Source organism: Nematostella vectensis, chromosome 6, assembly GCF_932526225.1.
Source record: "Nematostella vectensis chromosome 6, jaNemVect1.1, whole genome shotgun sequence".
Taxonomy (NCBI): Eukaryota; Metazoa; Cnidaria; class Anthozoa; order Actiniaria; family Edwardsiidae; genus Nematostella; species Nematostella vectensis.
In genome coordinates this window covers 1,829,318-1,851,448 of record NC_064039.1, presented here as the reverse complement: position 1 = coordinate 1,851,448, position 22,131 = coordinate 1,829,318, and the positions used below count along the sequence as shown (strand labels likewise).

General features: G+C 40.9%; 2 protein-coding genes across 4 annotated transcripts in view; one reads left to right on the top strand and one right to left on the bottom strand.

The window, feature by feature from the left end:
• Positions 1-1,829: 1,829 nt before the first annotated feature.
• On the top strand, positions 1,830-6,503 carry LOC5505410 (serine/threonine-protein phosphatase 2A 55 kDa regulatory subunit B beta isoform). The gene is made up of 8 exons (XM_001626178.3): positions 1,830-2,013; positions 2,110-2,175; positions 2,357-2,454; positions 2,544-2,709; positions 3,900-4,190; positions 4,340-4,504; positions 5,067-5,328; positions 5,680-6,503. Exons 1-8 carry the CDS (start codon positions 2,004-2,006, stop codon positions 5,960-5,962), a joined length of 1,341 nt encoding a protein of 446 aa, XP_001626228.1. The 5' UTR covers positions 1,830-2,003; the 3' UTR covers positions 5,963-6,503.
• Positions 6,504-6,754: 251 nt separating this feature from the next.
• LOC5505591 (fibrocystin-L) overlaps positions 6,755-22,131 on the bottom strand; it is a 99,796-nt gene continuing 84,419 nt past the window's right edge. For all 3 annotated transcript variants that reach the window (XM_048729444.1, XM_048729443.1, XM_048729445.1), the window contains 12 exons: positions 21,456-21,656; positions 20,707-20,973; positions 14,681-15,071; positions 14,100-14,404; positions 13,162-13,839; positions 11,416-12,770; positions 10,156-11,258; positions 9,772-10,014; positions 9,189-9,535; positions 8,810-8,905; positions 7,668-7,955; positions 6,755-7,568 (listed from right to left, as the gene is read on the bottom strand). In XM_048729444.1, the coding sequence (XP_048585401.1) occupies positions 7,411-7,568; positions 7,668-7,955; positions 8,810-8,905; positions 9,189-9,535; positions 9,772-10,014; positions 10,156-11,258; positions 11,416-12,770; positions 13,162-13,839; positions 14,100-14,404; positions 14,681-15,071; positions 20,707-20,973; positions 21,456-21,656 (5,432 nt within the window). In that variant the 3' untranslated portion in view covers positions 6,755-7,410. The remainder of the gene's footprint in view (positions 7,569-7,667; positions 7,956-8,809; positions 8,906-9,188; positions 9,536-9,771; positions 10,015-10,155; positions 11,259-11,415; positions 12,771-13,161; positions 13,840-14,099; positions 14,405-14,680; positions 15,072-20,706; positions 20,974-21,455; positions 21,657-22,131) is intronic.

Here is a 22,131-nt window from a genome sequence, read left to right as displayed (position 1 = left end):
TGTGTGGTGTGTAGGGTGATAACACCCTGGTGTGTGGCGTGAAGAGTGATGACAACCTGTTGTGTGGTGTGAAGAGTGATGACACCCTGGTGTGTAGGGTGATGACACCCTGGTGTGTGGTGTGAAGAGTGATGACACCCTGGTGTGTGGTGTGAAGAGTGATGACACCCTGGTGTGTAGGGTGATTGCTCCTTTTGACTGCCCACCGCCAATAAATTGTATATAATGAGGATCACAAAAACGCCGTTAGGGTGGAGCTGGTGCCCAGAGTCCATTCGCACCCCCTTACACCAGAGGGTCGGAAATTATCTTACAATGAATGGAAGTTATCTAGGGTCGAAATCCCCCATCCCCTTGATTTCTTTTTATTTGTTTGAGTATGCGAAATTTACCAATTTACCTCATCTCACCATATTTTTTAGATATTATACACTTATTCCAAGAAACGTTAACAATGCAAACGGCGAATGGCAAATGCCAAATGGCAGTTCTACGACCAAAAGGTGGTTCTGGGTACTAATTATTCGTACAAATAATAAAGGTGATAAAAAAACTTCAGCGATACAAAAGCCATACATTTAATGGGTTGTCGTTTTTTTACCATTCTCCTGTATTTGGTAGAAATATAGCGAAACCCATGATACAGTTTCTGTCTTAGAACTGCCATTTGCAATTGCCATTCGGTGCCATTTGCACTGACAACATTATCATTTATGATTATGGGTGTATGCGCCGGGAACAGACAAGGGCATACAACGAGTCCCCCTTCCCGAAACACGGTTAATTAAAATGCCATATTTCGTCGTTTGAATATGTTCTGATTTCAAAAATATTCATTTTAAAAATCGCTGGGAAAAATATTTTCTCATCCTTTTTCCCAGCATTGGTAAGAACTTTTTTCCCAGCCAACAGTGGTTAGGCATTTTAGCACATGAATAATTGCCCGGTATAACCGATCGGGATGATTTTTTTTTCACAAGCATCAAATTTCTACCCCCCAAATTTTTTTCCCAGCAATCGAGGGATCTAACATTTTCCCAGCCAGCAAAATAACAGGCTGCGGAACGGAAGTGGCGATTGGAAGGCGCAATTTTCGGGCCCTTGCCTTACAGGGGAAGGCGCTGTGAGAAAAAAAACAACGAACAAGGAAACCAAGAAGCGCGAAATTCCCAAGAGAAAAAAAAAATGCGTTCTTAACTGGTTCATATGCGAAAATTCACGGGCCGTAGCAGGGGGTGGAGCCAATGCGGGCACTACCCCCCCCCCCCCCAATGAGATGAGATGACCATTAGGGGCGTGGCTGTGCCCCCAATGTTTTCTTGTTTCTGTATCGTGCCCCCCCCCCCCCCCCCCCCCAATAATTCGTGGTCTGCGACGGCTATGAAATATAAAGAGCAGGAAAAAATTACATCTCTCCCGTTCTGGCATCTTGTTTCATTTGCGGTGATTCTTCGAGCCACAAGCTGATATTGGCACTTCTATTCAGTAGTTCCCTGACCTTGACCTCACGAATTAAATCGAAAAAAGAGACGACTGACTATATAAGGGACGAATTATTTGATATTTGACAGGGGGGGCAAGGCTACTGGCAAACAAAAAAAACACAACCTTCGGGAAAAAAAAATCGAACAAAAAAACTGTCCGGAAAAAAAAACGAGCAAAAAAAAAACTGCCACATTCCCCGTCAAATATCAAATAGTCTGTCCGAAACGCGAGCGGCGGCTCCAAAATATTTGGCGCGCAGAATTTGAACATCTCTTCAGCCCCTGGGGAGTTCCAAATATGGTGATCATGCTCATATTTGGCATATTAGGGCCTTGAATTTCGTGACGTCACATTTCTCCTACTATCGTCCATGTTGGATTTTGAGACGAAGATAGATGTAGTGTCTCAATCCATGGCCATCTCGGCCGTAAAATTATCATCCATTCAATTCCTGCTGATATATTGATTCTATATATATTTTCCAAGGTCGGGTTCATGTGCGTTTTTTCGTTAAAGGGATGGCAGTTGGTAAGGGGCTCCAACTTTCTCTAACGGAAGCTCTTCTTCGCCGACGAGTAAAACTGGGTGTAAGGCTAACTTGTGGTTTATGATTTGCCATTACAGATAATGGAGGGGTACAATGGTGCTTTTCCCAGGTTAAAGGAACCATAGAAGAAGATGTCACTGAAGGTAAAACTCAATATTTTAAATTTATTTGCGCCATCCACCTTTCAATTCGTTACGGTGGTGCCGATACACATCCATGATGAATCGTAGATCATCCCCACTGGAGTATGCCGATGGTAGAAGCTGATAAAATAAGACTTCTTCTATGTTACCCTTTTTGAGATTTGTTTTTGTGTTTTTTCAGCCGATATTATTTCTACTGTTGAATTTAATCATGATGGCGAACTGCTAGCGACCGGTGACAAGGGAGGTCGAATTGTCATCTTTCAAAAGGAGGACGTTGTAAGTTGTCAGAAAACAAACGCTTGATTTACTTCATGACACAACATAGATTGCTTAACTTTTAGTTTTTTTAATGCTTGTATTTTCAGGTTAGCAAAGAGTCCCCGCATTATGGAGAATACTCCGTATACAGTACGTTTCAAAGTCATGAGCCAGAGTTCGATTACCTCAAAAGCTTGGAAATCGAGGAAAAAATTAACAAGATAAAATGGTTGAAACGGCAGAATGCCTCACATTTCTTGCTTTCCACGAACGGTAAGTTTGTTTAAAAGCTATTTGGTATATTTTAGAGGAACTTCCATTATAGCGGTAATATGTTCTTCATAGAAATGATTGTGTACATTTGTACAGATTATCGGTGCAGTTCTTTTAGACAGCTATAAATTTATAGGTGAAGCAAGTATCTCCATTATTCTCTCTAGAATGATGGCTCTTACCCAATATATCTTCAGTTTCGCTTGTATAACAAACGTTGGGACGTTCTTTCAGGCCGTTAAAATTTTCAATACTAATATATTTTTTGTCACTTTGATTGACTCCGGATTCCAATGTTTCAAAGGAGCTTTCAGAATATTGTTCAATAATGATAGCTTTTAAATCTCTTAGGTGGTACCCACATTAACACCTCTTCAGCTTTGATATTGTGTTTCTCTGCTGATTACAGTTTCAGTATTGTGTTTTTGGTATTTTTTTTGTGATACGTTTGTATAAAAAACAACACAAGACTGCGTTTGGTAGTGTGGTTAATTCTCTGTAAATCAGCCATTATCTGGGCACAGCCCCAAGCACTGCAGTCTGGACTCTTGGAACTAATTGATAATTCTATTTTTATAGTATGTAAAATGAACGCTGAGTGGTTTTCCCCATTAAATATCAATTTATCTGTTTCGCTCGAGTAGGGATTTGCACTACTCGTAAAGAAAAACAAAATAGACAATATTGATCATAGAGCAAGCGGTTTTAAATCAAGAAATATAATTTATTTTCCTGCAAGAGTTTCTTATATTAAGTAAATTATTATAAACAGTCTTGTCTGTTTTGTTGATGATGCTTGAGCTCGTAACTATTAAAAAAAACTTGGATATAAAAAATAGGATTCACAGTGAACTAAATAAATTGTCTGTTGCTCCTACGTTTTGAGCTCCTTCGCCCATGACAACTTAGTCAAAGACAACAACAAAACATTAAGGTGGAAATACCAAGTTTTGAGACAATGGCAACTTTTAGAATAGTGTGGCATAGGGTTATCATAGTACACAGGTTATAATAAAGATATTGATAATTACTTTATATTAATATTTCCATTTCAAAGGCTCTTTACCCAAACAGTGATTTTTTAAACGATTATAATAAGGATAGCAGTAGTGGTAGTAAGAGCAGCTTTAAAAACAATCTAAGTATTAACTATATATGCATCATACTGTATTTGTGATTTGTTTTCTCAGATAAGACTATCAAGCTATGGAAAATCTCAGAACGTAGTTGCAGACCTGGAAACTTCAATCTACGTGATGACTCTGGTGTCCCACGTGACCCAGGAGATATTAAAGAGCTTAGGGTGCCTGTCCTTAGACCGTCTGACTTAGTAGTGGAAGCCAGCCCTCGGAGAGTTTTCGCTAATGCACACACCTACCATATCAACTCTATCTCTGTTAACAGTGATGGGGAGACTTATTTATCTGCTGATGATCTTAGAATCAACTTATGGCACATAGGAATCAATGACCAAAGCTTCAGTATCCTTTTCAATATCTTGGAATTGCAATAACTTGTTCTAACATAGTATAGTGGTTTTGAAAAGAAATTGTATGAGAAATGACATTTGCAAGCAGTATGCATTTGTGGTTTTCTTAATTTGGCAATTTTATCTTAACACCTAACACAGATATTGTTGATATAAAACCCACAAATATGGAGGAACTGACTGAGGTGATCACAGCAGCAGAGTTCCACCCAATAGAGTGTAATACATTGGTGTACAGTAGCAGTAAAGGAACTGTAAGACTATGTGACATGAGGCAGCAAGCCCTCTGCGATAGCCATGCTAAGTGTGAGTACGCCTGCACCTTTATTCAGGAATTCTGCTTCTTCTGATTTTATTTTTGTACCAGCCACAATGATTATCATTAGTTAAGGACATGATAGAGTAACTTAAAGCATTCATTTAAAGTAAGCAGATATATAAATCGTTGAGAAAGCTGCCAACAGTCCATCAGGTATTTGTGCAAAAGCAAATTGTCTAACACATGTGAATGAGTATGAAAAACATACTCTGGAGTTGCAGGGTTACTGATTTGTAAGGAGCTTTTGCAGGATTGTATTCACAGAGCTGCCTTAAGCCTGGTTTTCATATAGTTGTAACAGTCGTAAGGGTCATAACAGTCGTCTCCTAGGTGAACACATAACTCTTGAACGTTATAGGTAATGTTCTTTTGTTTACAGGCCCCATAATTTTGAAGGAGTAGCCCATTTAACTGCCCATCGGCATGACTGTTACGACCCTTACGATTGTTACGATTATATCAAAACCAGGCTTATCTGCATTCTAGCCATCTAGGATGTTGGCACCTGTACCAGCACTTACTAAAAATATCTCCATTTCTTTATGCTAGTGTTCGAGGAACCAGAGGACCCTGCAACAAGGTCTTTTTTCTCTGAGATCATATCGTCCATCTCAGATGTGAGGTTCAGCCACAGTGGCCGCTACATGATAACCCGTGATTACCTTACGGTCAAGGTTTGGGATCTTAACATGGAGAAACAGCCTGTGGAGATGTACAATGTGCATGACTACCTTAGGAGCAAGTTGTGTTCTCTTTATGAGAATGACTGCATTTTCGACAAGTTTGAATGTGTATGGAATGGGAGTGACTCGTAAGTACAGCTTGGACAGATATTACATGTGTAAACTAATAATGTTTTTGCTCTACATCTTAAACATAAAAAGTTTTACACCTTGAAATATTTTCATTGGCTTACACTTAGATGGCTTCCAATCACTCAATCTCACAGCAATGTGCTGACCAAGAGTACAAAAGGTTTCCTTTACAACAAAACTTGACTGGTGGAAGTGATAAGTGGTTTCAGCATTTTGAAAATCTTAGCAAAAGTTAGAGAACTCACAATCGCAGTAACATGTTGCTCTAAGCCTTAGGTCAAGATTAGTTGCATATTGAAGTTACTGTGGTCAATGTTGATATATTGAGTCTGTTTCTCTATTCACAGGTCCATCATGACAGGATCATACAACAATTTCTTCCATATCTTTGACCGCAATTCCAAGAATGACTTGTGCCTGGAGGCAAGTCGAGAGTTTAGTAAGCCCAAACAGCTACTTCATCCTCGCCGAGTCGCCATGACGAGCAAGCGAAAGAAGGATGACATAACTGTAGAATGCTTGGACTTTAGTAAAAAGATCCTACACACGGCCTGGCACCCAAACGAGGACATCATTGCTGTGGCTGCCACTAATAACCTGTATCTGTTTCAAGATAGCCATACCACTTAGGTTTTGAAATTATTGTTGTTTAGATGCGCTTATGACCCTCCTGTAGGAGATATTTATACCAGGTTATTGGTAATCTATATTTCCAATTGGCAAATTTCCTTTGTATCAATATCCTACAAATTCACTTTGTTACATTGTGGAAGTGAATGCAAAACTAATGTGCAGTAAGCTCAAGAAATACAGTAATTCTCAGTAATTTTATATTGCAACCATAAGGATAATTATTATCTATTATTACTGTTCATTAGTTTTTTGTTTTGCATAGTGTCTGTACATTGTTATATACTTTGGAGAGTTTTTCAATTCATAGATGCCCCTGTTCCTTGTTTGTAAATCTAGAGAATTAGCTCAGTCTTGGTGTTTTCTGTAAGACTGCAAGGGATATAAGATTAATCTAAATTATTGCATTTTATAAACCTTCCTGAAGATATTGCCAGTGTCTTGTACAATATGTAATTCATGAAACACTATCGTTATAGTTGTGATTGAGATCAAAATGTGAGAAATAAATTGTCATCAGGTGCATCTTGCACTCAACTCACAGGTTTAGTTTGCAGTGGCTAATTGGGTATGCCTTTTTTTTTTTTTTTGCCTGGGGTTGTCTGAAGTGGTTTGATAGAGGTTTTGCTTGGGGTTTAAGTCGAGGGGTTTGGGCTAGATGGGTCTTCCAATAACAGGGTCAAGAATTTATCTTGGGTTTAGGATGATAGAGGTTTGGGAGGGGATGTCTATGGGATAGGGGTGTCTGGTAGATTGCATTGTATGCGAGTATAAAGCTAACATACCCACACATTGTTGTCATGTGCGTTTATTTTGAATGCAAAGTTTACTCGCACTACATAAAACTCTTGGATTGCTACCGAGATTACATACAACACACTGTTTTCAGGCCCGTAGTCATTATATTGACATTTTTTGGCACACCTATCTACACGACCGGTGTTAGTCTTATCACACGCATTCACTGTACTAGGGTGCAGAACGTTAAGCGTGAAAGATTAGTAAAACTAAATTGCACTATTTTGTACACTTACTAAATAGTGAATTCTCAACTTCCCTCACATAATAGTGTGGCCGCTCAACTGAAACAGTGAGACAAAAGAAAGGCACGGTCCAACTATTTTACTAAAATATAGTGGCGTTCCAAGTCAAATATTTAAAAAAATGTACAGAGTAGAACTTTTTACAAACTAATCTTTCACGCTTTTACTGTTTGCACTCTACTGGTTTGGCTCAACAGCTGCAACCTCACACGAACATGCTATTACAAAGGTCTTATAGTGAGCTATTTAGAGGCTAACTTGTTGGCCGTATCACAAATAAAACAACGCGATAGGCTAAAAAACACATTACCTTGCATATCATTAAAGGCTCTGAACAGCCCCAATCCTTCGTAACACACTTGAAAACAACACAGTAAAACAGAAATACTTTATCAAAATCACCCTCTACACATCGATATCTCTAGACTGATTATGACAGTCGGTTTTGTGCTTGCCCCAGTCTTTCAGCTGGCATTTCTGACCACAGTAGCCCCGACTGTTGCAGGCAGAGCATGTAAACTGGGCAGTCTGGCCGCATGGACAGAACAGACGGGTAGCGTCGGCTACATGGGAACAACGGAATTGAATTGATTGTCAGTCTCGGAAGAAAAACAGGTTGGTTTATAAAATAAATGAAAGAAATAGGAAGTAAAATAGCCCACCTCTATTGGTTAGCACCCTAATGGTGGCAGACTCAGTGAAAGTGCCACATATGGCCCGGGTGCTCTCCTGACAAGGCTCTATATCCATCAGGGTCTTATCCACGAGCACGAATAGCTGCCTTGCCACCTGAGGGCAACTGCGACAGATGGCGGCCCTGGCATCTTCCAGACTGCTGTTCGACTGGATGTCGATGAAGCCGAGCTTCTTGAGTCGTCCGGTATCCGGGCCATCAGTCCATCCGGACTGGATCAGCATGTTTACGGGGAGCCTAATAGTTGTGGCTTCATCTAAACCAGGTATAAAGAACATCTTAATAAGTCTCGCCTTCGGTGAGTTGCCGCTGCCACGTGACCAAGGTGTGTGTAAGCATGCTTAACTTCGATGGCCGATTTCAGTTTAGTGCGTTTTGCTAGCTAATGATGTCGTGCTAGCTAATGATGTCGTGCTAGCTAATGATGAGTGTGTGATTTACCTTCAAGAGTGATATCGTTTGAGTGTGATTTACCTTCGATAGTGATGTCGTTTGAGTGTGATTTACCTCCGATATTGATATAGTTTGAGTGTGATTTACCTTCGATAGTGATGTCGTTTGAGTGTGATTTACCTTCGATATTGATATAGTTTGAGTTTGATTTACCTTCGATATTGATATCGTTTGAGGGTGATTTACCTTCGATAGTGATATCGTTTGAGTATGATTTACCTTCAATATTGATATCGTTTGAGTGTGATTTACCTTCGATAGTGATATCGTTTGAGTGTGATTTACCTTCGATAGTGATAACGTTTGAGTATGATTTACCTTCGATATTGATATCGTTTGAGTGAGATTTACCTTCGATAGTGATGTCGTTTGAATGTGATCTACCTTCGATATTGATATCGTTTGAGTGTGATTTACCTTCGATAGTGATATCGTTTGAGTGAGATTTACCTTCGATAGTGATGTCGTTTGAATGTGATCTACCTTCGATATTGATATCGTTTGAGTGTGATTTACCTTCGATAGTGATATCGTTTGAGTGTGATTTACCTTCGATAGTGATATCGTTTGAGTGTCATTTACCTTCGATAGTGATGTCGTTTGAGTGCTGTACCTTCGTCTAAGGGTGCTTAGTGATATCGTCTAAGAGTGCTTTACCTTCGATAGTGATGTCGTTTGAGTGCACAGCTATGCCAGAAGAGGTATGGGGTCTGAAGGAGAGGCTCGGAGAAGAGGACCCTGTAGGCGCGCCATCTGAAAAAAAACAAACACACTTAGAAAACTCTAGTGGAGCAGTTTTATTCATATCTCACTAAATGGGTTTGATATGGCTAACAATTCTCGGTATCGAGCTTTTTGTGGACCAAGGAAATTTTTTATTCTTTTACTTATGAGCCTCTTATTCGCCGTGTTGATATATATAATGTTAGCTAATGTATTTTGGTAGTTTTTTTTTTTTCTTTCAAGCGCACATTGAAATGAAGTGATGGCGCACGGTTATGGCCAATACCTTATTTAGCTCCATCTCTCATCTTACCGTTACGGCTAAAAAAGGGTTCGGGTGTAATGGACCGTGGGCTCAGTCTTCCACCTAATGACATCTTCTTATGAAGCACTGGTCGTGACAGCGGTACTTCATGTCCCTCCTGCACATGCAGGTCAAGGAGTCTGCTATCACTGCTCTGCCGCGAGAGCCTTTGTTTGGAAAGTTGGCGCCAATTCTTGAATACGTTGCCCTTGTCCTCTTGGAAAGCGACCTTACTTAAGCTGATCTGTGATCCTGTTTGTCGGGACGATGCTGCAGTAGCCCTCGTTACCTGGGAGGGGTCAGGGGTCCCTGGAGGAGATGGGATGGGAGAGTCCCATTCATCGGACTCGTTTTCACTGTATAAGAAAATACACGCATTTTTAGCTTTATCGAAGCATAATACAAAATAATTCTATATCGAAGTGAGTTAAATTCATTATTATTGTAATGGAAAGGGCCAATGCTATTGTTGCAAGAAAGCAATAAAGCAAAAGTATTGCATAAAAGTATGGATACAGGGAAAGAGGGGTATATGTCAATGATACGACGGGGGATGACCTTATGATTACGGTAGACCTTGTATCACACCTACCTGTCCATCATGGGTACAGGCGAGACCTTGCCCGATGCAAGCAGAGTCTTCTTAAGAGTATTTGGGCTGTCTTCACCCCATGCCTCCACGGACACCTGTGATGAGGCCGACTGGGCCCTTGACAGGTTCCGTTTGGTGTGGTTATTTTGTACAGAGATCACATGACCCCCCTCGTCGTGACTGGCGTTTTCCGTGTTGAGAAATATCAACTCTGTACCAAAAGATTCCAGATTGGTCTGAGATCTACGAGCAAAAAAATATTGACAATGAAGTTCTGATCTTTTTTATTTTGTAAAAATAAAATAAGGAGAAACAATAAAATGATTTTATGTCATAGCTAAAGCCTTCTCCGTCAACACACATTATGACTGCAGATAGAAATACCTTGTGAAGAGGCCATGCATATGAGAGATGCGATTCCACTTGCCGGCGCTGATAGGACGCTTAACCATCCTATGCTTATGGTAGCATACGACCAGGACGGCCATTGCAACCAGAACGACGACTACGACGCAGACTACTATGACTGTGGTAACCGGGAATGGCGAGGCGCTGTACTTAGTTTCAGGGGCCTGGTATCCAGCTCCATCCACGAGAAGCTCCCTAGTTGCCTCATAGATTACCCCATCAAACGATAGAGTGAACCCATCTTGAAGGCGATTCCATAAACTCAGTAGGAATGAGTTCATAATAGAGCGTTTGGATGCTGCTTCAAAGTTGGCGTAGATACTTCCAGGTGATAGCTTTACTGTGGTGATGTTCACATTAGTACCAAGACTCCTCAGTCTGGTTACCAGAGCGGATATGAAGCCCTCTTCTTTGCCTTGTACGGACACAAAGTCATTCAGGAATTTCATGCGGATTGTTTTAATGATGAAGGGATCTTGACAGAACTTGGTGCTCTTTATGTTATGTACAACGCGCTGAGGACTGTGTCTCTCAAGATGCACACGCCCAGACCGGGTAACGTTGAACGATGCTCGACCAAACATCGGTGATCGAGAGTCACTGAACATCGTCACGACACTCGTTCCAGTTCTCGTGTCGACTTGGACCACACTGATCCCTAGGTCGGGAACTTGGATATAGGAATGGGTCAAGCGGAAAACATTTATACCACTGCCTTTAGGCTGTGCACGCACCACTCCACCCCAGGTCCCGTCGGTTTTATCTCCGTCGTAAACAATAACCAGTCCTCCCACGTCTGGCCGCGACTCTTTTAACTGGTTTGATAGCTCCTCGTGTGTACTCGCGAGCTCAAAGTAGATTTGCGTGTCACGTTCATTGATTGGCTCACTGTTCTTATAGGCGAGCCCTGCCTCCACGCTGAACACACACGTCTCGCGTGTACGGTCTTCGCGTGTGTGATCCGGGGTGTTTACGTGGAAAGACGTTAAAAATCGTGCCTGGTCTACGGACGCCTTAGCAAGAAGGACTGCGTCCGACCGCTCGACAACACTATTCAAATTGACGTCCATTGCTTGTATCTGTAGAAAGGAAAATGGCTTGGTAAGAGATAAAAATAACAACTATCCATCCGTAACATAAACACACACCCACACACTATAACTTTGAAATTATCTTTTTCTGACGTGGCTGTAGTCATATCATATCATGCCCTGTTTACCTTGCTTCTCAACTCACCATTTTCTTAGTCGTTTTCTCCTTCAACCGCTTCTGAGATGCTGTAGCAAAATCATTCTCCCTTGCCAGGGCGTAGGCCATGGCGTACGCAGCATCATAGACGTCCAGCACACAGTCAGATGACACATCACCAAGCAACTTCTTCGAGCACGAGGGCTTGTCAGCTGGTGGGTAGGTCACGAGGTTATTGTCTACCACCACGCTTGACACTAACCGTACAGGAGCCCGCGGACTACTACCATCAAAGACGAGCACGATATCAGTCACATGCATCACCTCTTCCTGCTGCCCGGGCGACATCACGTTCACCAACGAGAGTTTGCCGTCGTGATAGGAGTACGGCACATCGAGCGTCAGCCCCTTGAACTCAAACCCTTCGGCGATGCTGATAGTTATATTATAAGCAGTCACGTGATAATTGTGTATCCCTAGCCTAACCGGGATAGGTTCACGTGGGTTGATGACCGCTGGACCAGTACCGCGGCCCAAGTCAGCCTCACCAAACGCAGGCTCTTTGTTACAATAAAACGTGAACTCCATGGCGTCAAACTCGTCGTAAGCATTTGTGACAGTCACGCGCTCCAGTTTGTCCGAGTCGCCGCGTAACGTCAGGGTTCCACTTGGGTCAACAGTCACAGCTAATGGGTCAGACGTCACAAATCGTACCAAGCCTCGGTACTCTTTGAAGTCACTGATTACCATCACTGAGCTGTCATTCATTGTCATGGTGACGGAGACTTGAGCGATGGTACCAACTATCCCAACCAGGGTACGGTCCGTGAGATTTTGCACCTGAACACTTCGTATTGTCATGGCAACAATCACGTGATCTGATATCACTAGATTGAAGGGAGCAGACTTCTTCGCACCCAAACACCCATACAAGCTAACTCGACCCGGTTTACTTCCGCGGGAAACTCCCAACACATAAGGGTTTGTATCTAGTACAACCGAGACGCCGACGCCATAACTGGTGTATTGGAATGACGTCATGTTACTGCTAGTGACGTCAAAAGCCGAGCTGTCAGTCAAAGTCATGACAAGCCTCAGGTCAGACTTCTGGTAGTTGCCATCAGGACCGACTCGATTCAATGTCGTAATGGGTTGCTCGGATGCGGAGGAATGAAGAAGAGCTTTGACCGCGAGGGACTTGAAACCGATGATCTTGACCTCCAAACGCACGGCGTATAAACCCTTCACCCGGATAATCAGGATACCTGTGCCTAGGTGACCTGCGCTGTTCGCGGTGAGAAGGAGAGTCTTGTTGGAACGCTTGACAAAGAATAATCCACGTGACGCGCTCGTGTCGTCGATTGTTAGTCTGTCATCACTTGGATCAAGTGTTTCGGTAGGACCTACAAGACAGCGAGACGGAACAATTAGAGTGCACGATTCCACAAATCCGGAAAATAATTACGAGGATACTAAGCTCTTGAGCCATGGAGGATCAGTCACCCATCCGATACCATATCGACCACAAATTGACATCAAACCGACAACAATCCAATACCATTGCGACCACACCTCGACACCCATCCGATACCACTACGACCGCACTCCGACACCCATCCAATACCACTACGACCACACCTCGACACCCATCCGATACCACTACGACCACACCTCGACACCCATCCGATAACATTACGACCACACCCCGAAACCCATCTGATTCAATTACAACCACATCTCGGCACGCATCCAAAACCATATTGACACTTTGGCATCACCGACACATATACATACCATTTTGATCGATGATAAGCACACTACAAGAACGGCTCGTCGGAATCCCAGCAAGCTCCGCCAGATTACCATTTGACGTCAGTACATCCGGCAGATTCAAAAGTCCCACATCACGTCCACCATTGTCATTCAAATTTGTCACTCTTACGGTGACCTTAGTAACCAAAGAACGCCGCTGACTAGTTGGACCACTGTCACTGATGTTAATGTGTAGGAAGTATCGAGGGTAAAGTGTAAAGTTAAGTTTCTTGCCGACCGTTATCTTTCCCGTGCTTGAGTCAATATCAAATGTATTGCCTTCATTTCCGTGGAATATGGCGAAACGGATAATCCCGTCAGCACCAAAGTCTTTGTCAGTGGCATTCAAGTCTACCACTTCAAATCCAACAGGTGAAGACTCTGGGACCCGGATGTATGACGTCACTAGGGGCTGGAGGACAGGAGTGAATTCGTTGACGCTCTTAATCTCTATGGTGATAATAGCGGTGGAGTTGAGAGCCCGCGGTGTTCCCTGGTCCTGCGCACTTATTGTCAGGATGTAGATCAGGTCGTACACGTGAACTTGCGTCTCAAGATCGAGGCTTTTGCGCACACGCAGTGTGCCTGTCTGAGAATCGATGCCGAAAAAGCCAAGGTCGTTTCCGGAAATAATTGAGTACGTGACTCGACCATTAGGCCCTGCAAGATAGTTCCAAGCGAAACAAAGCGTCATGTGTACATATTCAAAAACAGACTACAGACATTCTTAGAATTCCAAGATTAACGAGACATAGAAAGCGAGTCTCGGTTATAAGAAAAAATGGGATTACATAATGAGGAATTTACTCCTATTTAGATATAATGGACATGGACATGAGCAAGGTAAATTACGTCTATAAAAGTGACGAAAGAGATCCCGATACCCTTAGGACACACCCCCTTAACAAACACCCTCGCACCTTCATCGCTATCACTCGCATGAACGGTAATGATTGCACCGCCAATTTGAGCCGTCTCCAGGACAACCACATAGTAGGACTTGCGCTGAAACGTTGGCTTGTTATCATTTACATCCTTGACTTTAATGTCAACAACGGCATATACTCGTCGGCGGCTGGATGCTTTCTTCGAACAGTCAGACGCTTGAACTCGTAACCGGAAGTAAGAGGTGCGCTCACGGTCGAGAGGGGCATGGATGGTAATTACGCCAGTGACCTCATCTAGATGAAACTTCCGCTCTCCGTTGCCGCTCAGAATGATGTATCTTGAAAAAAGGGTTACGCGTATTCAGCTATCACAATAACATAGATAACATATAGAGACAATGCGTTGCTGTTAATCTTATCATGATAGTAAATAAGGAAACCTGCATTCATCCTAAATTGATTCATCGCCCGAGCTACGAACTACACGCATTTAAACAAATGCGAGTAGAGTCGAGAAAGAACAGGGTACTACAAAATCTGCGCATAATATTTCCTCCCTTTACTAAATTTACTCAATAATTTTGAATATAAAGCTTAGTTAAATTATGTGATACCTTATTTCACCGTCAAGTCCATAATCCCTATCCGTTGCGGAAAGCCGTCCGATTTTGGACCCTACAAGTATGTCCTCGGACAAGCTTAGGGACAAGTTGGCATTTCCGGTCCAGACGGGCGGGAACTCGTTCACACTATTTAGCCTGAAGACAAAGCTTGCGTTGCTATGCAACCGGGGTGTACCGTGATCTGTTGCTATAACAACAAGTGTTCGATTCCAGCCTTCGTTGTGAAGGATTTCCAAATCGAGGCTTTTTGATAGAGTAACATGGCCTGTTTTCGAGTCCAACCGGAAGTAGTCGTCATCGTTCCCCGAAGCGATTTTGTAGGAAACCTGGCCATTGGTGGATGCGTCGGCGTCAGTCGCCGTGATAACTGTGATAACTTGACCTGAGAATTACAGAATGTTTGACGTCAGCTTAAAAGCAAAGTGTAAAGACTCCCGCCAGCAAGTTTACAAATAAACCGTTATCATTAAGTGTAAAGACTCCCGCCAGCAAGTTTACAAATAAACCGTTATCATTAAGTGTAAAAACTCCCGCCAGCAAGTTTATAAATAAACCGTTATCATTAAGTGTAAAAACTCCCGCCAGCAAGTTTACAAATAAACCGTTATCATTAAGTGTAAAGACTCCCGCCAGCAAGTTTACAAACATACCGTTATCATTAAGTGTAAAGACACCCGCCAGCAAGTTTACAAACATACCGTTATCATTAAGTGTAAAAACTCCCGCCAGCAAGTTTACAAATAAACCGTTATCATTAAGTGTAAAAACACCCGCCAGCAAGTTTACAAATAAACCGTTATCATTAAGTGTAAAACCTCCCGCCAGCAAGTTTACAAATATACCGTTATCATTAAGTGTAAAGACTCCCGCCAGCAAGTTAACAAATATACCGTTATCATTAAGTGTAAAAACTCCCGCCAGCAAGTTAACAAATATACCGTTATCATTAAGTGTAAAGACTCCCGCCAGCAAGTTTACAAATAAACCGTTATCATTAAGTGTGAAGACTCCCGCCAGCAAGTTAACAAATATACCGTTATCATTAAGTGTAAAAACTCTCGCCAGCAAGTTTACAAATATACCGTTATCATTAAGTGTGAAGACTCCCGCCAGCAAGTTAACAAATATACCGTTATCATTAAGTGTAAAAACTCCCGCCAGCAAGTTTACAAATAAACCGTTATCATTAAGTGTAAAGACTCCCGCCAGCAAGTTTACAAATATACCGTTATCATTAAGTGTAAAAACTCCCGCCAGCAAGTTAACAAATATACCGTTATCATTAAGTGTAAAAACTCTCGCCAGCAAGTTTACAAATATACCGTTATCATTAAGTGTAAAGACTCCCGCCAGCAAGTTTACAAATAAACCGTTATCATTAAGTGTAAAAACTCCCGCCAGCAAGTTTACAAATATACCGTTATCATTAAGTGTAAAAACTCCCGCCAGCAAGTTTACAAATATACCGTTATCATTAAGTGTAAAAACTCCCGCCAGCAAGTTTACAAATAAACCGTTATCATTAAGTGTAAAAACTCCCGCCAGCAAGTTTACAAATATACCGTTATCATTAAGTGTAAAGACTCCCGCCAGCAAGTTTACAAATATACCGTTATCATTAAGTGTAAAAACTCCCGCCAGCAAGTTTACAAATAAACCGTTATCATTAAGTGTAAAGACTCCCGCCAGCAAGTTTACAAATATACCGTTATCATTAAGTGTAAAGACTCCCGCCAGCAAGTTTACAAATAAACCGTTATCATTAAGTGTAAAAACTCCCGCCAGCAAGTTTACAAATATACCGTTATCATTAAGTGTAAAAACTCCCGCCAGCAAGTTAACAAATAAACCGTTATCATTAAGTGTAAAAACTCCCGCCAGCAAGTTTACAAATATACCGTTATCATTAAGTGTAAAAACTCCCGCCAGCAAGTTAACAAATAAACCGTTATCATTAAGTGTAAAAACTCCCGCCAGCAAGTTTACAAATATACCGTTATCATTAAGTGTAAAAACTCCCGCCAGCAAGTTTACAAATAAACAGTTATCATTAAGTGTAAAGACTCCCGCCAGCAAGTTAACAAACATACCGTTATCATTAAGTGTAAAACCTCCCGCCAGCAAGTTTACAAATATACCGTTATCATTAAGTGGAAAAACTCCCGCCAGCAAGTTTACAAACATACCGTTATCATTAAGTGTAAAACCTCCCGCCAGCAAGTTTACAAATATACCGTTATCATTAAGTGGAAAAACTCCCGCCAGCAAGTTTACAAACATACCGTTATCATTAAGTGTAAAAACTCCCGCCAGCAAGTTTACAAATATACCGTTATCATTAAGTGTAAAAACTCCCGCCAGCAAGTTAACAAATATACCGTTATCATTAAGTGTAAAAACTCCCGCCAGCAAGTTTACAAATATACCGTTATCATTAAGTGTAAAGACACCCGCCAGCAAGTTTACAAATATACCGTTATCATTAAGTGTAAAAACTCCCGCCAGCAAGTTTACAAATAAACCGTTATCATTAAGTGTAAAAACTCCCGCCAGCAAGTTTACAAACATACCGTTATCATTAAGTGTAAAAACTCCCGCCAGCAAGTTAACAAATATTCCGTTATCATTAAGTGTAAAACCTCCCGCCAGCAAGTTTACAAATATACCGTTATCATTAAGTGGAAAAACTCCCGCCAGCAAGTTTACAAATATTCCGTTATCATTAAGTGTAAAGACTCACGCCAGCAAGTTTACAAACATTCCGTTATCATTAAGTGTAAAAACTCCCGCCAGCAAGTTAACAAACATACCGTTATCATTAAGTGTAAAACCTCCCGCCAGCAAGTTTACAAATATACCGTTATCATTAAGTGGAAAAACTCCCGCCAGCAAGTTTACAAATATTCCGTTATCATTAAGTGTAAAGACTCACGCCAGCAAGTTTACAAACATTCCGTTATCATTAAGTGTAAAAACTCCCGCCAGCAAGTTAACAAACATACCGTTATCATTAAGTGTAAAACCTCCCGCCAGCAAGTTTACAAATATACCGTTATCATTAAGTGGAAAAACTCCCGCCAGCAAGTTTACAAATATTCCGTTATCATTAAGTGTAAAGACTCACGCCAGCAAGTTTACAAACATTCCGTTATCATTAAGTGTAAAAACTCCCGCCAGCAAGTTAACAAACATACCGTTATCATTAAGTGTAAAACCTCCCGCCAGCAAGTTTACAAATATACCGTTATCATTAAGTGGAAAAACTCCCGCCAGCAAGTTTACAAACATACCGTTATCATTAAGTGTAAAAACTCCCGCCAGCAAGTTTACAAATATACCGTTATCATTAAGTGTAAAAACTCCCGCCAGCAAGTTAACAAATATACCGTTATCATTAAGTGTAAAAACTCCCGCCAGCAAGTTGACAAATAAACCGTTATCATTAAGTGTAAAAACTCCCGCCAGCAAGTTTACAAATATACCGTTATCATTAAGTGTAAAAACTCCCGCCAGCAAGTTTACAAATATACCGTTATCATTAAGTGTAAAAACTCCCGCCAGCAAGTTTACAAATATACCGTTATCATTAAGTGTAAAGACTCCCGCCAGCAAGTTAACAAATATACCGTTATCATTAAGTGTAAAAACTCCCGCCAGCAAGTTTACAAATATACCGTTATCATTAAGTGTAAAAACTCCCGCCAGCAAGTTTACGAATAAACCGTTATCATTAAGTGTAAAAACTCCCGCCAGCAAGTTTACAAATAAACCGTTATCATTAAGTGTAAAAACTCCCGCCAGCAAGTTAACAAATATACCGTTATCATTAAGTGTAAAAACTCCCGCCAGCAAGTTTACAAATATACCGTTATCATTAAGTGTAAAAACTCCCGCCAGCAAGTTTACAAATATACCGTTTTCATTAAGTGTAAAAACTCCCGCCAGCAAGTTTAAAAATATACCGTTATCATTAAGTGTAAAAACTCCCGCCAGCAAGTTTACAAATAAACCGTTATCATTAAGTGTAAAAACTCCCGCCAGCAAGTTAACAAATATACCGTTATCATTAAGTGTAAAGACTCCCGCCAGCAAGTTTACAAATAAACCGTTATGATTAAGTGTAAAAACTCCCGCCAGCAAGTTTACAAACATACCGTTATCATTAAGTGTAAAAACTCCCGCCAGCAAGTTAACAAATATACCGTTATCATTAAGTGTAAAGACTCCCGCCAGCAAGTTTACAAATATACCGTTATCATTAAGTGTAAAAACTCCCGCCAGCAAGTTTACAAATATACCGTTATCATTAAGTGTAAAAACACCCGCCAGCAAGTTTACAAATATTCCGTTATCATTAAGTGTAAAAACTCCCGCCAGCAAGTTTACAAATATACCGTTATCATTAAGTGTAAAGACTCCCGCCAGCAAGTTTACAAATAAACCGTTATCATTAAGTGTAAAGACACCCGCCAGCAAGTTTACAAATAAACCGTTATCATTAAGTGTAAAGACACCCGCCAGCAAGTTTACAAATATACCGTTATCATTAAGTGTAAAAACTCCCGCCAGCAACTTTACAAATAAACCGTTATCATTAAGTGTAAAAACTCCCGCCAGCAAGTTAACAAACATACCGTTATCATTAAGTGTAAAAACTCCCGCCAGCAAGTTTACAAATAAACCGTTATCATTAAGTGTAAAGACACCCGCCAGCAAGTTTACAAATAAACCGTTATCATTAAGTGTAAAGACTCCCGCCAGCAAGTTAACAAATATACCGTTATCATTAAGTGTAAAAACTCCCGCCAGCAAGTTTACAAATAAACCGTTATCATTAAGTGTAAAAACTCCCGCCAGCAAGTTTACAAATATACCGTTATCATTAAGTGTAAAAACTCCCGCCAGCAAGTTTACAAATATACCGTTATCATTAAGTGTAAAGACTCCCGCCAGCAAGTTTACAAATAAACCGTTATCATTAAGTGTAAAAACTCCCGCCAGCAAGTTTACAAATAAACCGTTATCATTAAGTGTAAAAACTCCCGCCAGCAAGTTTACAAATATACCGTTATCATTAAGTGTAAAAACTCCCGCCAGCAAGTTTACGAATAAACCGTTATCATTAAGTGTAAAAACTCCCGCCAGCAAGTTTACAAATATACCGTTATCATTAAGTGTAAAGACTCCCGCCAGCAAGTTTACAAATATACCGTTATCATTAAGTGTAAAGACTCCCGCCAGCAAGTTTACAAATATACCGTTATCATTAAGTGTAAAGACTCCCGCCAGCAAGTTTACAAATAAATCGTTATCATTAAGTGTAAAAACTCCCGCCAGCAAGTTTACAAATATACCGTTATCATTAAGTGTAAAGACACCCGCCAGCAAGTTAACAAACATACCGTTATCATTAAGTGTAAAAACTCCCGCCAGCAAGTTTACAAATATACCGTTATCATTAAGTGTAAAGACTCCCGCCAGCAAGTTAACAAATATACCGTTATCATTAAGTGTAAAGACTCCCGCCAGCAAGTTTACAAATATACCGTTATCATTAAGTGTAAAAACTCCCGCCAGCAAGTTTACGAATAAACCGTTATCATTAAGTGTAAAAACTCCCGCCAGCAAGTTTACAAATAAACCGTTTTCATTAAGTGTAAAAACTCCCGCCAGCAAGTTTACAAATAAACCGTTATCATTAAGTGTAAAAACTCCCGCCAGCAAGTTTACAAATATATCATTTGTCATGGTCTGGCAAAAGACTTTCATCCTCTCACAAATGTCCACCCAATGATGTAAAGAGATGACACTTGCCCATAAAATCCTAGTGGTCTGCGGCAACCCCTATCTCGCTTCCATTTCAATAAATAGAGAAAAGACGTAAATTATACAATTGTCTTCCACTCCCATTATCTGGATAATTCAATCACCTTCTTTATCCATTTCTTATCAATACCTTAATATAAGAAACTTGTTTCACCGTCTTTAACACAAAGTCTGTTTGAAACTATGCGTACCTATTTTCGACGTCTCATATACGTCAACCATTGTTTTGTCAGATGCGAATTTCGGAGCATTATCATTGATGTCTTCTACTAGTACTGTCAGCGTGAAATCCGCATGTTTCCTCATTTCCTTGGCTCCGCCATCCGTGGCGCGGATCACAAGTCGATAAGAAGGCGCGCGTGCGTAGTCTAAGGTCCCCAGTAAATAGACAGTACCGTTCGCATCGACTCTAAACATGCCGGCCTGGTTACCGGAATAGATAGCGTACGACACATGACCTGTGGGTGAAAGTGGTCTCAGTTAACAGTGTTGAAAGTGGGGGTAGCGGTGGTGATTAGGATGATGTAGGCTGATGATAAATACTGTTAAAATCATGATCACTTTTTGTGATGTTGATAATGAAATCATGTAGATCATAAAGATGTAAGTGGCGTTTTTTGAGGTGATAGTAGGGAGCTGGGAGTTGCTAATGCGGATAATGATGATAATTATCGTAGTAAGTGGTGTAGTGATCCTACGATGATGTTGATATAATGATAATTTTGATGATGGGGCTGATGTTGGTGATGTTGATAGTGAATGATTATGATGACGATGAATAGAGACCGTTGGAAATAGATAAAATGCTTTTTTACCTTGGGTTATAGATACCACGTTTTCAATTTTTGCCTTAGATATAGATACCAGGGTGTTATTTTTACCTTGGGTATAGATGATGTCATTTTTACATCGGGTATAGATACAATGGTGTTATCTTTACCTTGGATACCGTAATCCTTATCCTTAGCGTCAAGATCTATCAGCGCTAGTCCCAGTCCTACGTCGAGATGCTCCCTGATGGTGAGATTGCGTGACACACCCCTTCTGAAGATTGGTGAAAACTCATTAACTGGCGTGACTTGGATGTGGACAGTTGTAGAGTTGCCTCGAGGAGGTGATCCTTGATCTGTCACGTAAACACCTGGAAAAGATCATAAGACCATCTAAACACCAAATGTGACTAACAGTAAAGCAAGCCCATGCCTTGAGAGTCCATCTTGACTAGTGTCTTAGTTTCATAGGGTATAATAAAGGGGGGAGCAGTCAGGGGTCGTAAAGGTGTTTTAACGTCGAAAATCGGACGGGGCGGGGACGGGACGGGGACGGGACGGGACGGGGGATAACAGACACATCGGGCATAAGGAAAGGACTTTGGTGAATGGCGACATTTGAATTATCTTAAAATGGCTAGTTAAAGCTTTTTAAAAAAATATGGCCAAGAAAATAACAGATGACTGGAATAAAATTAACAAGGCTTTTGCAAACAATCAAAGTGGCTTGAACCAAAAAGCATCACGAACGGGGCAAATGCTGACGTCATGTGACTAAAATTATATATATATTTATATATATTATATATATGTTATATATAATTTTATATATATTTTAGTCATGTG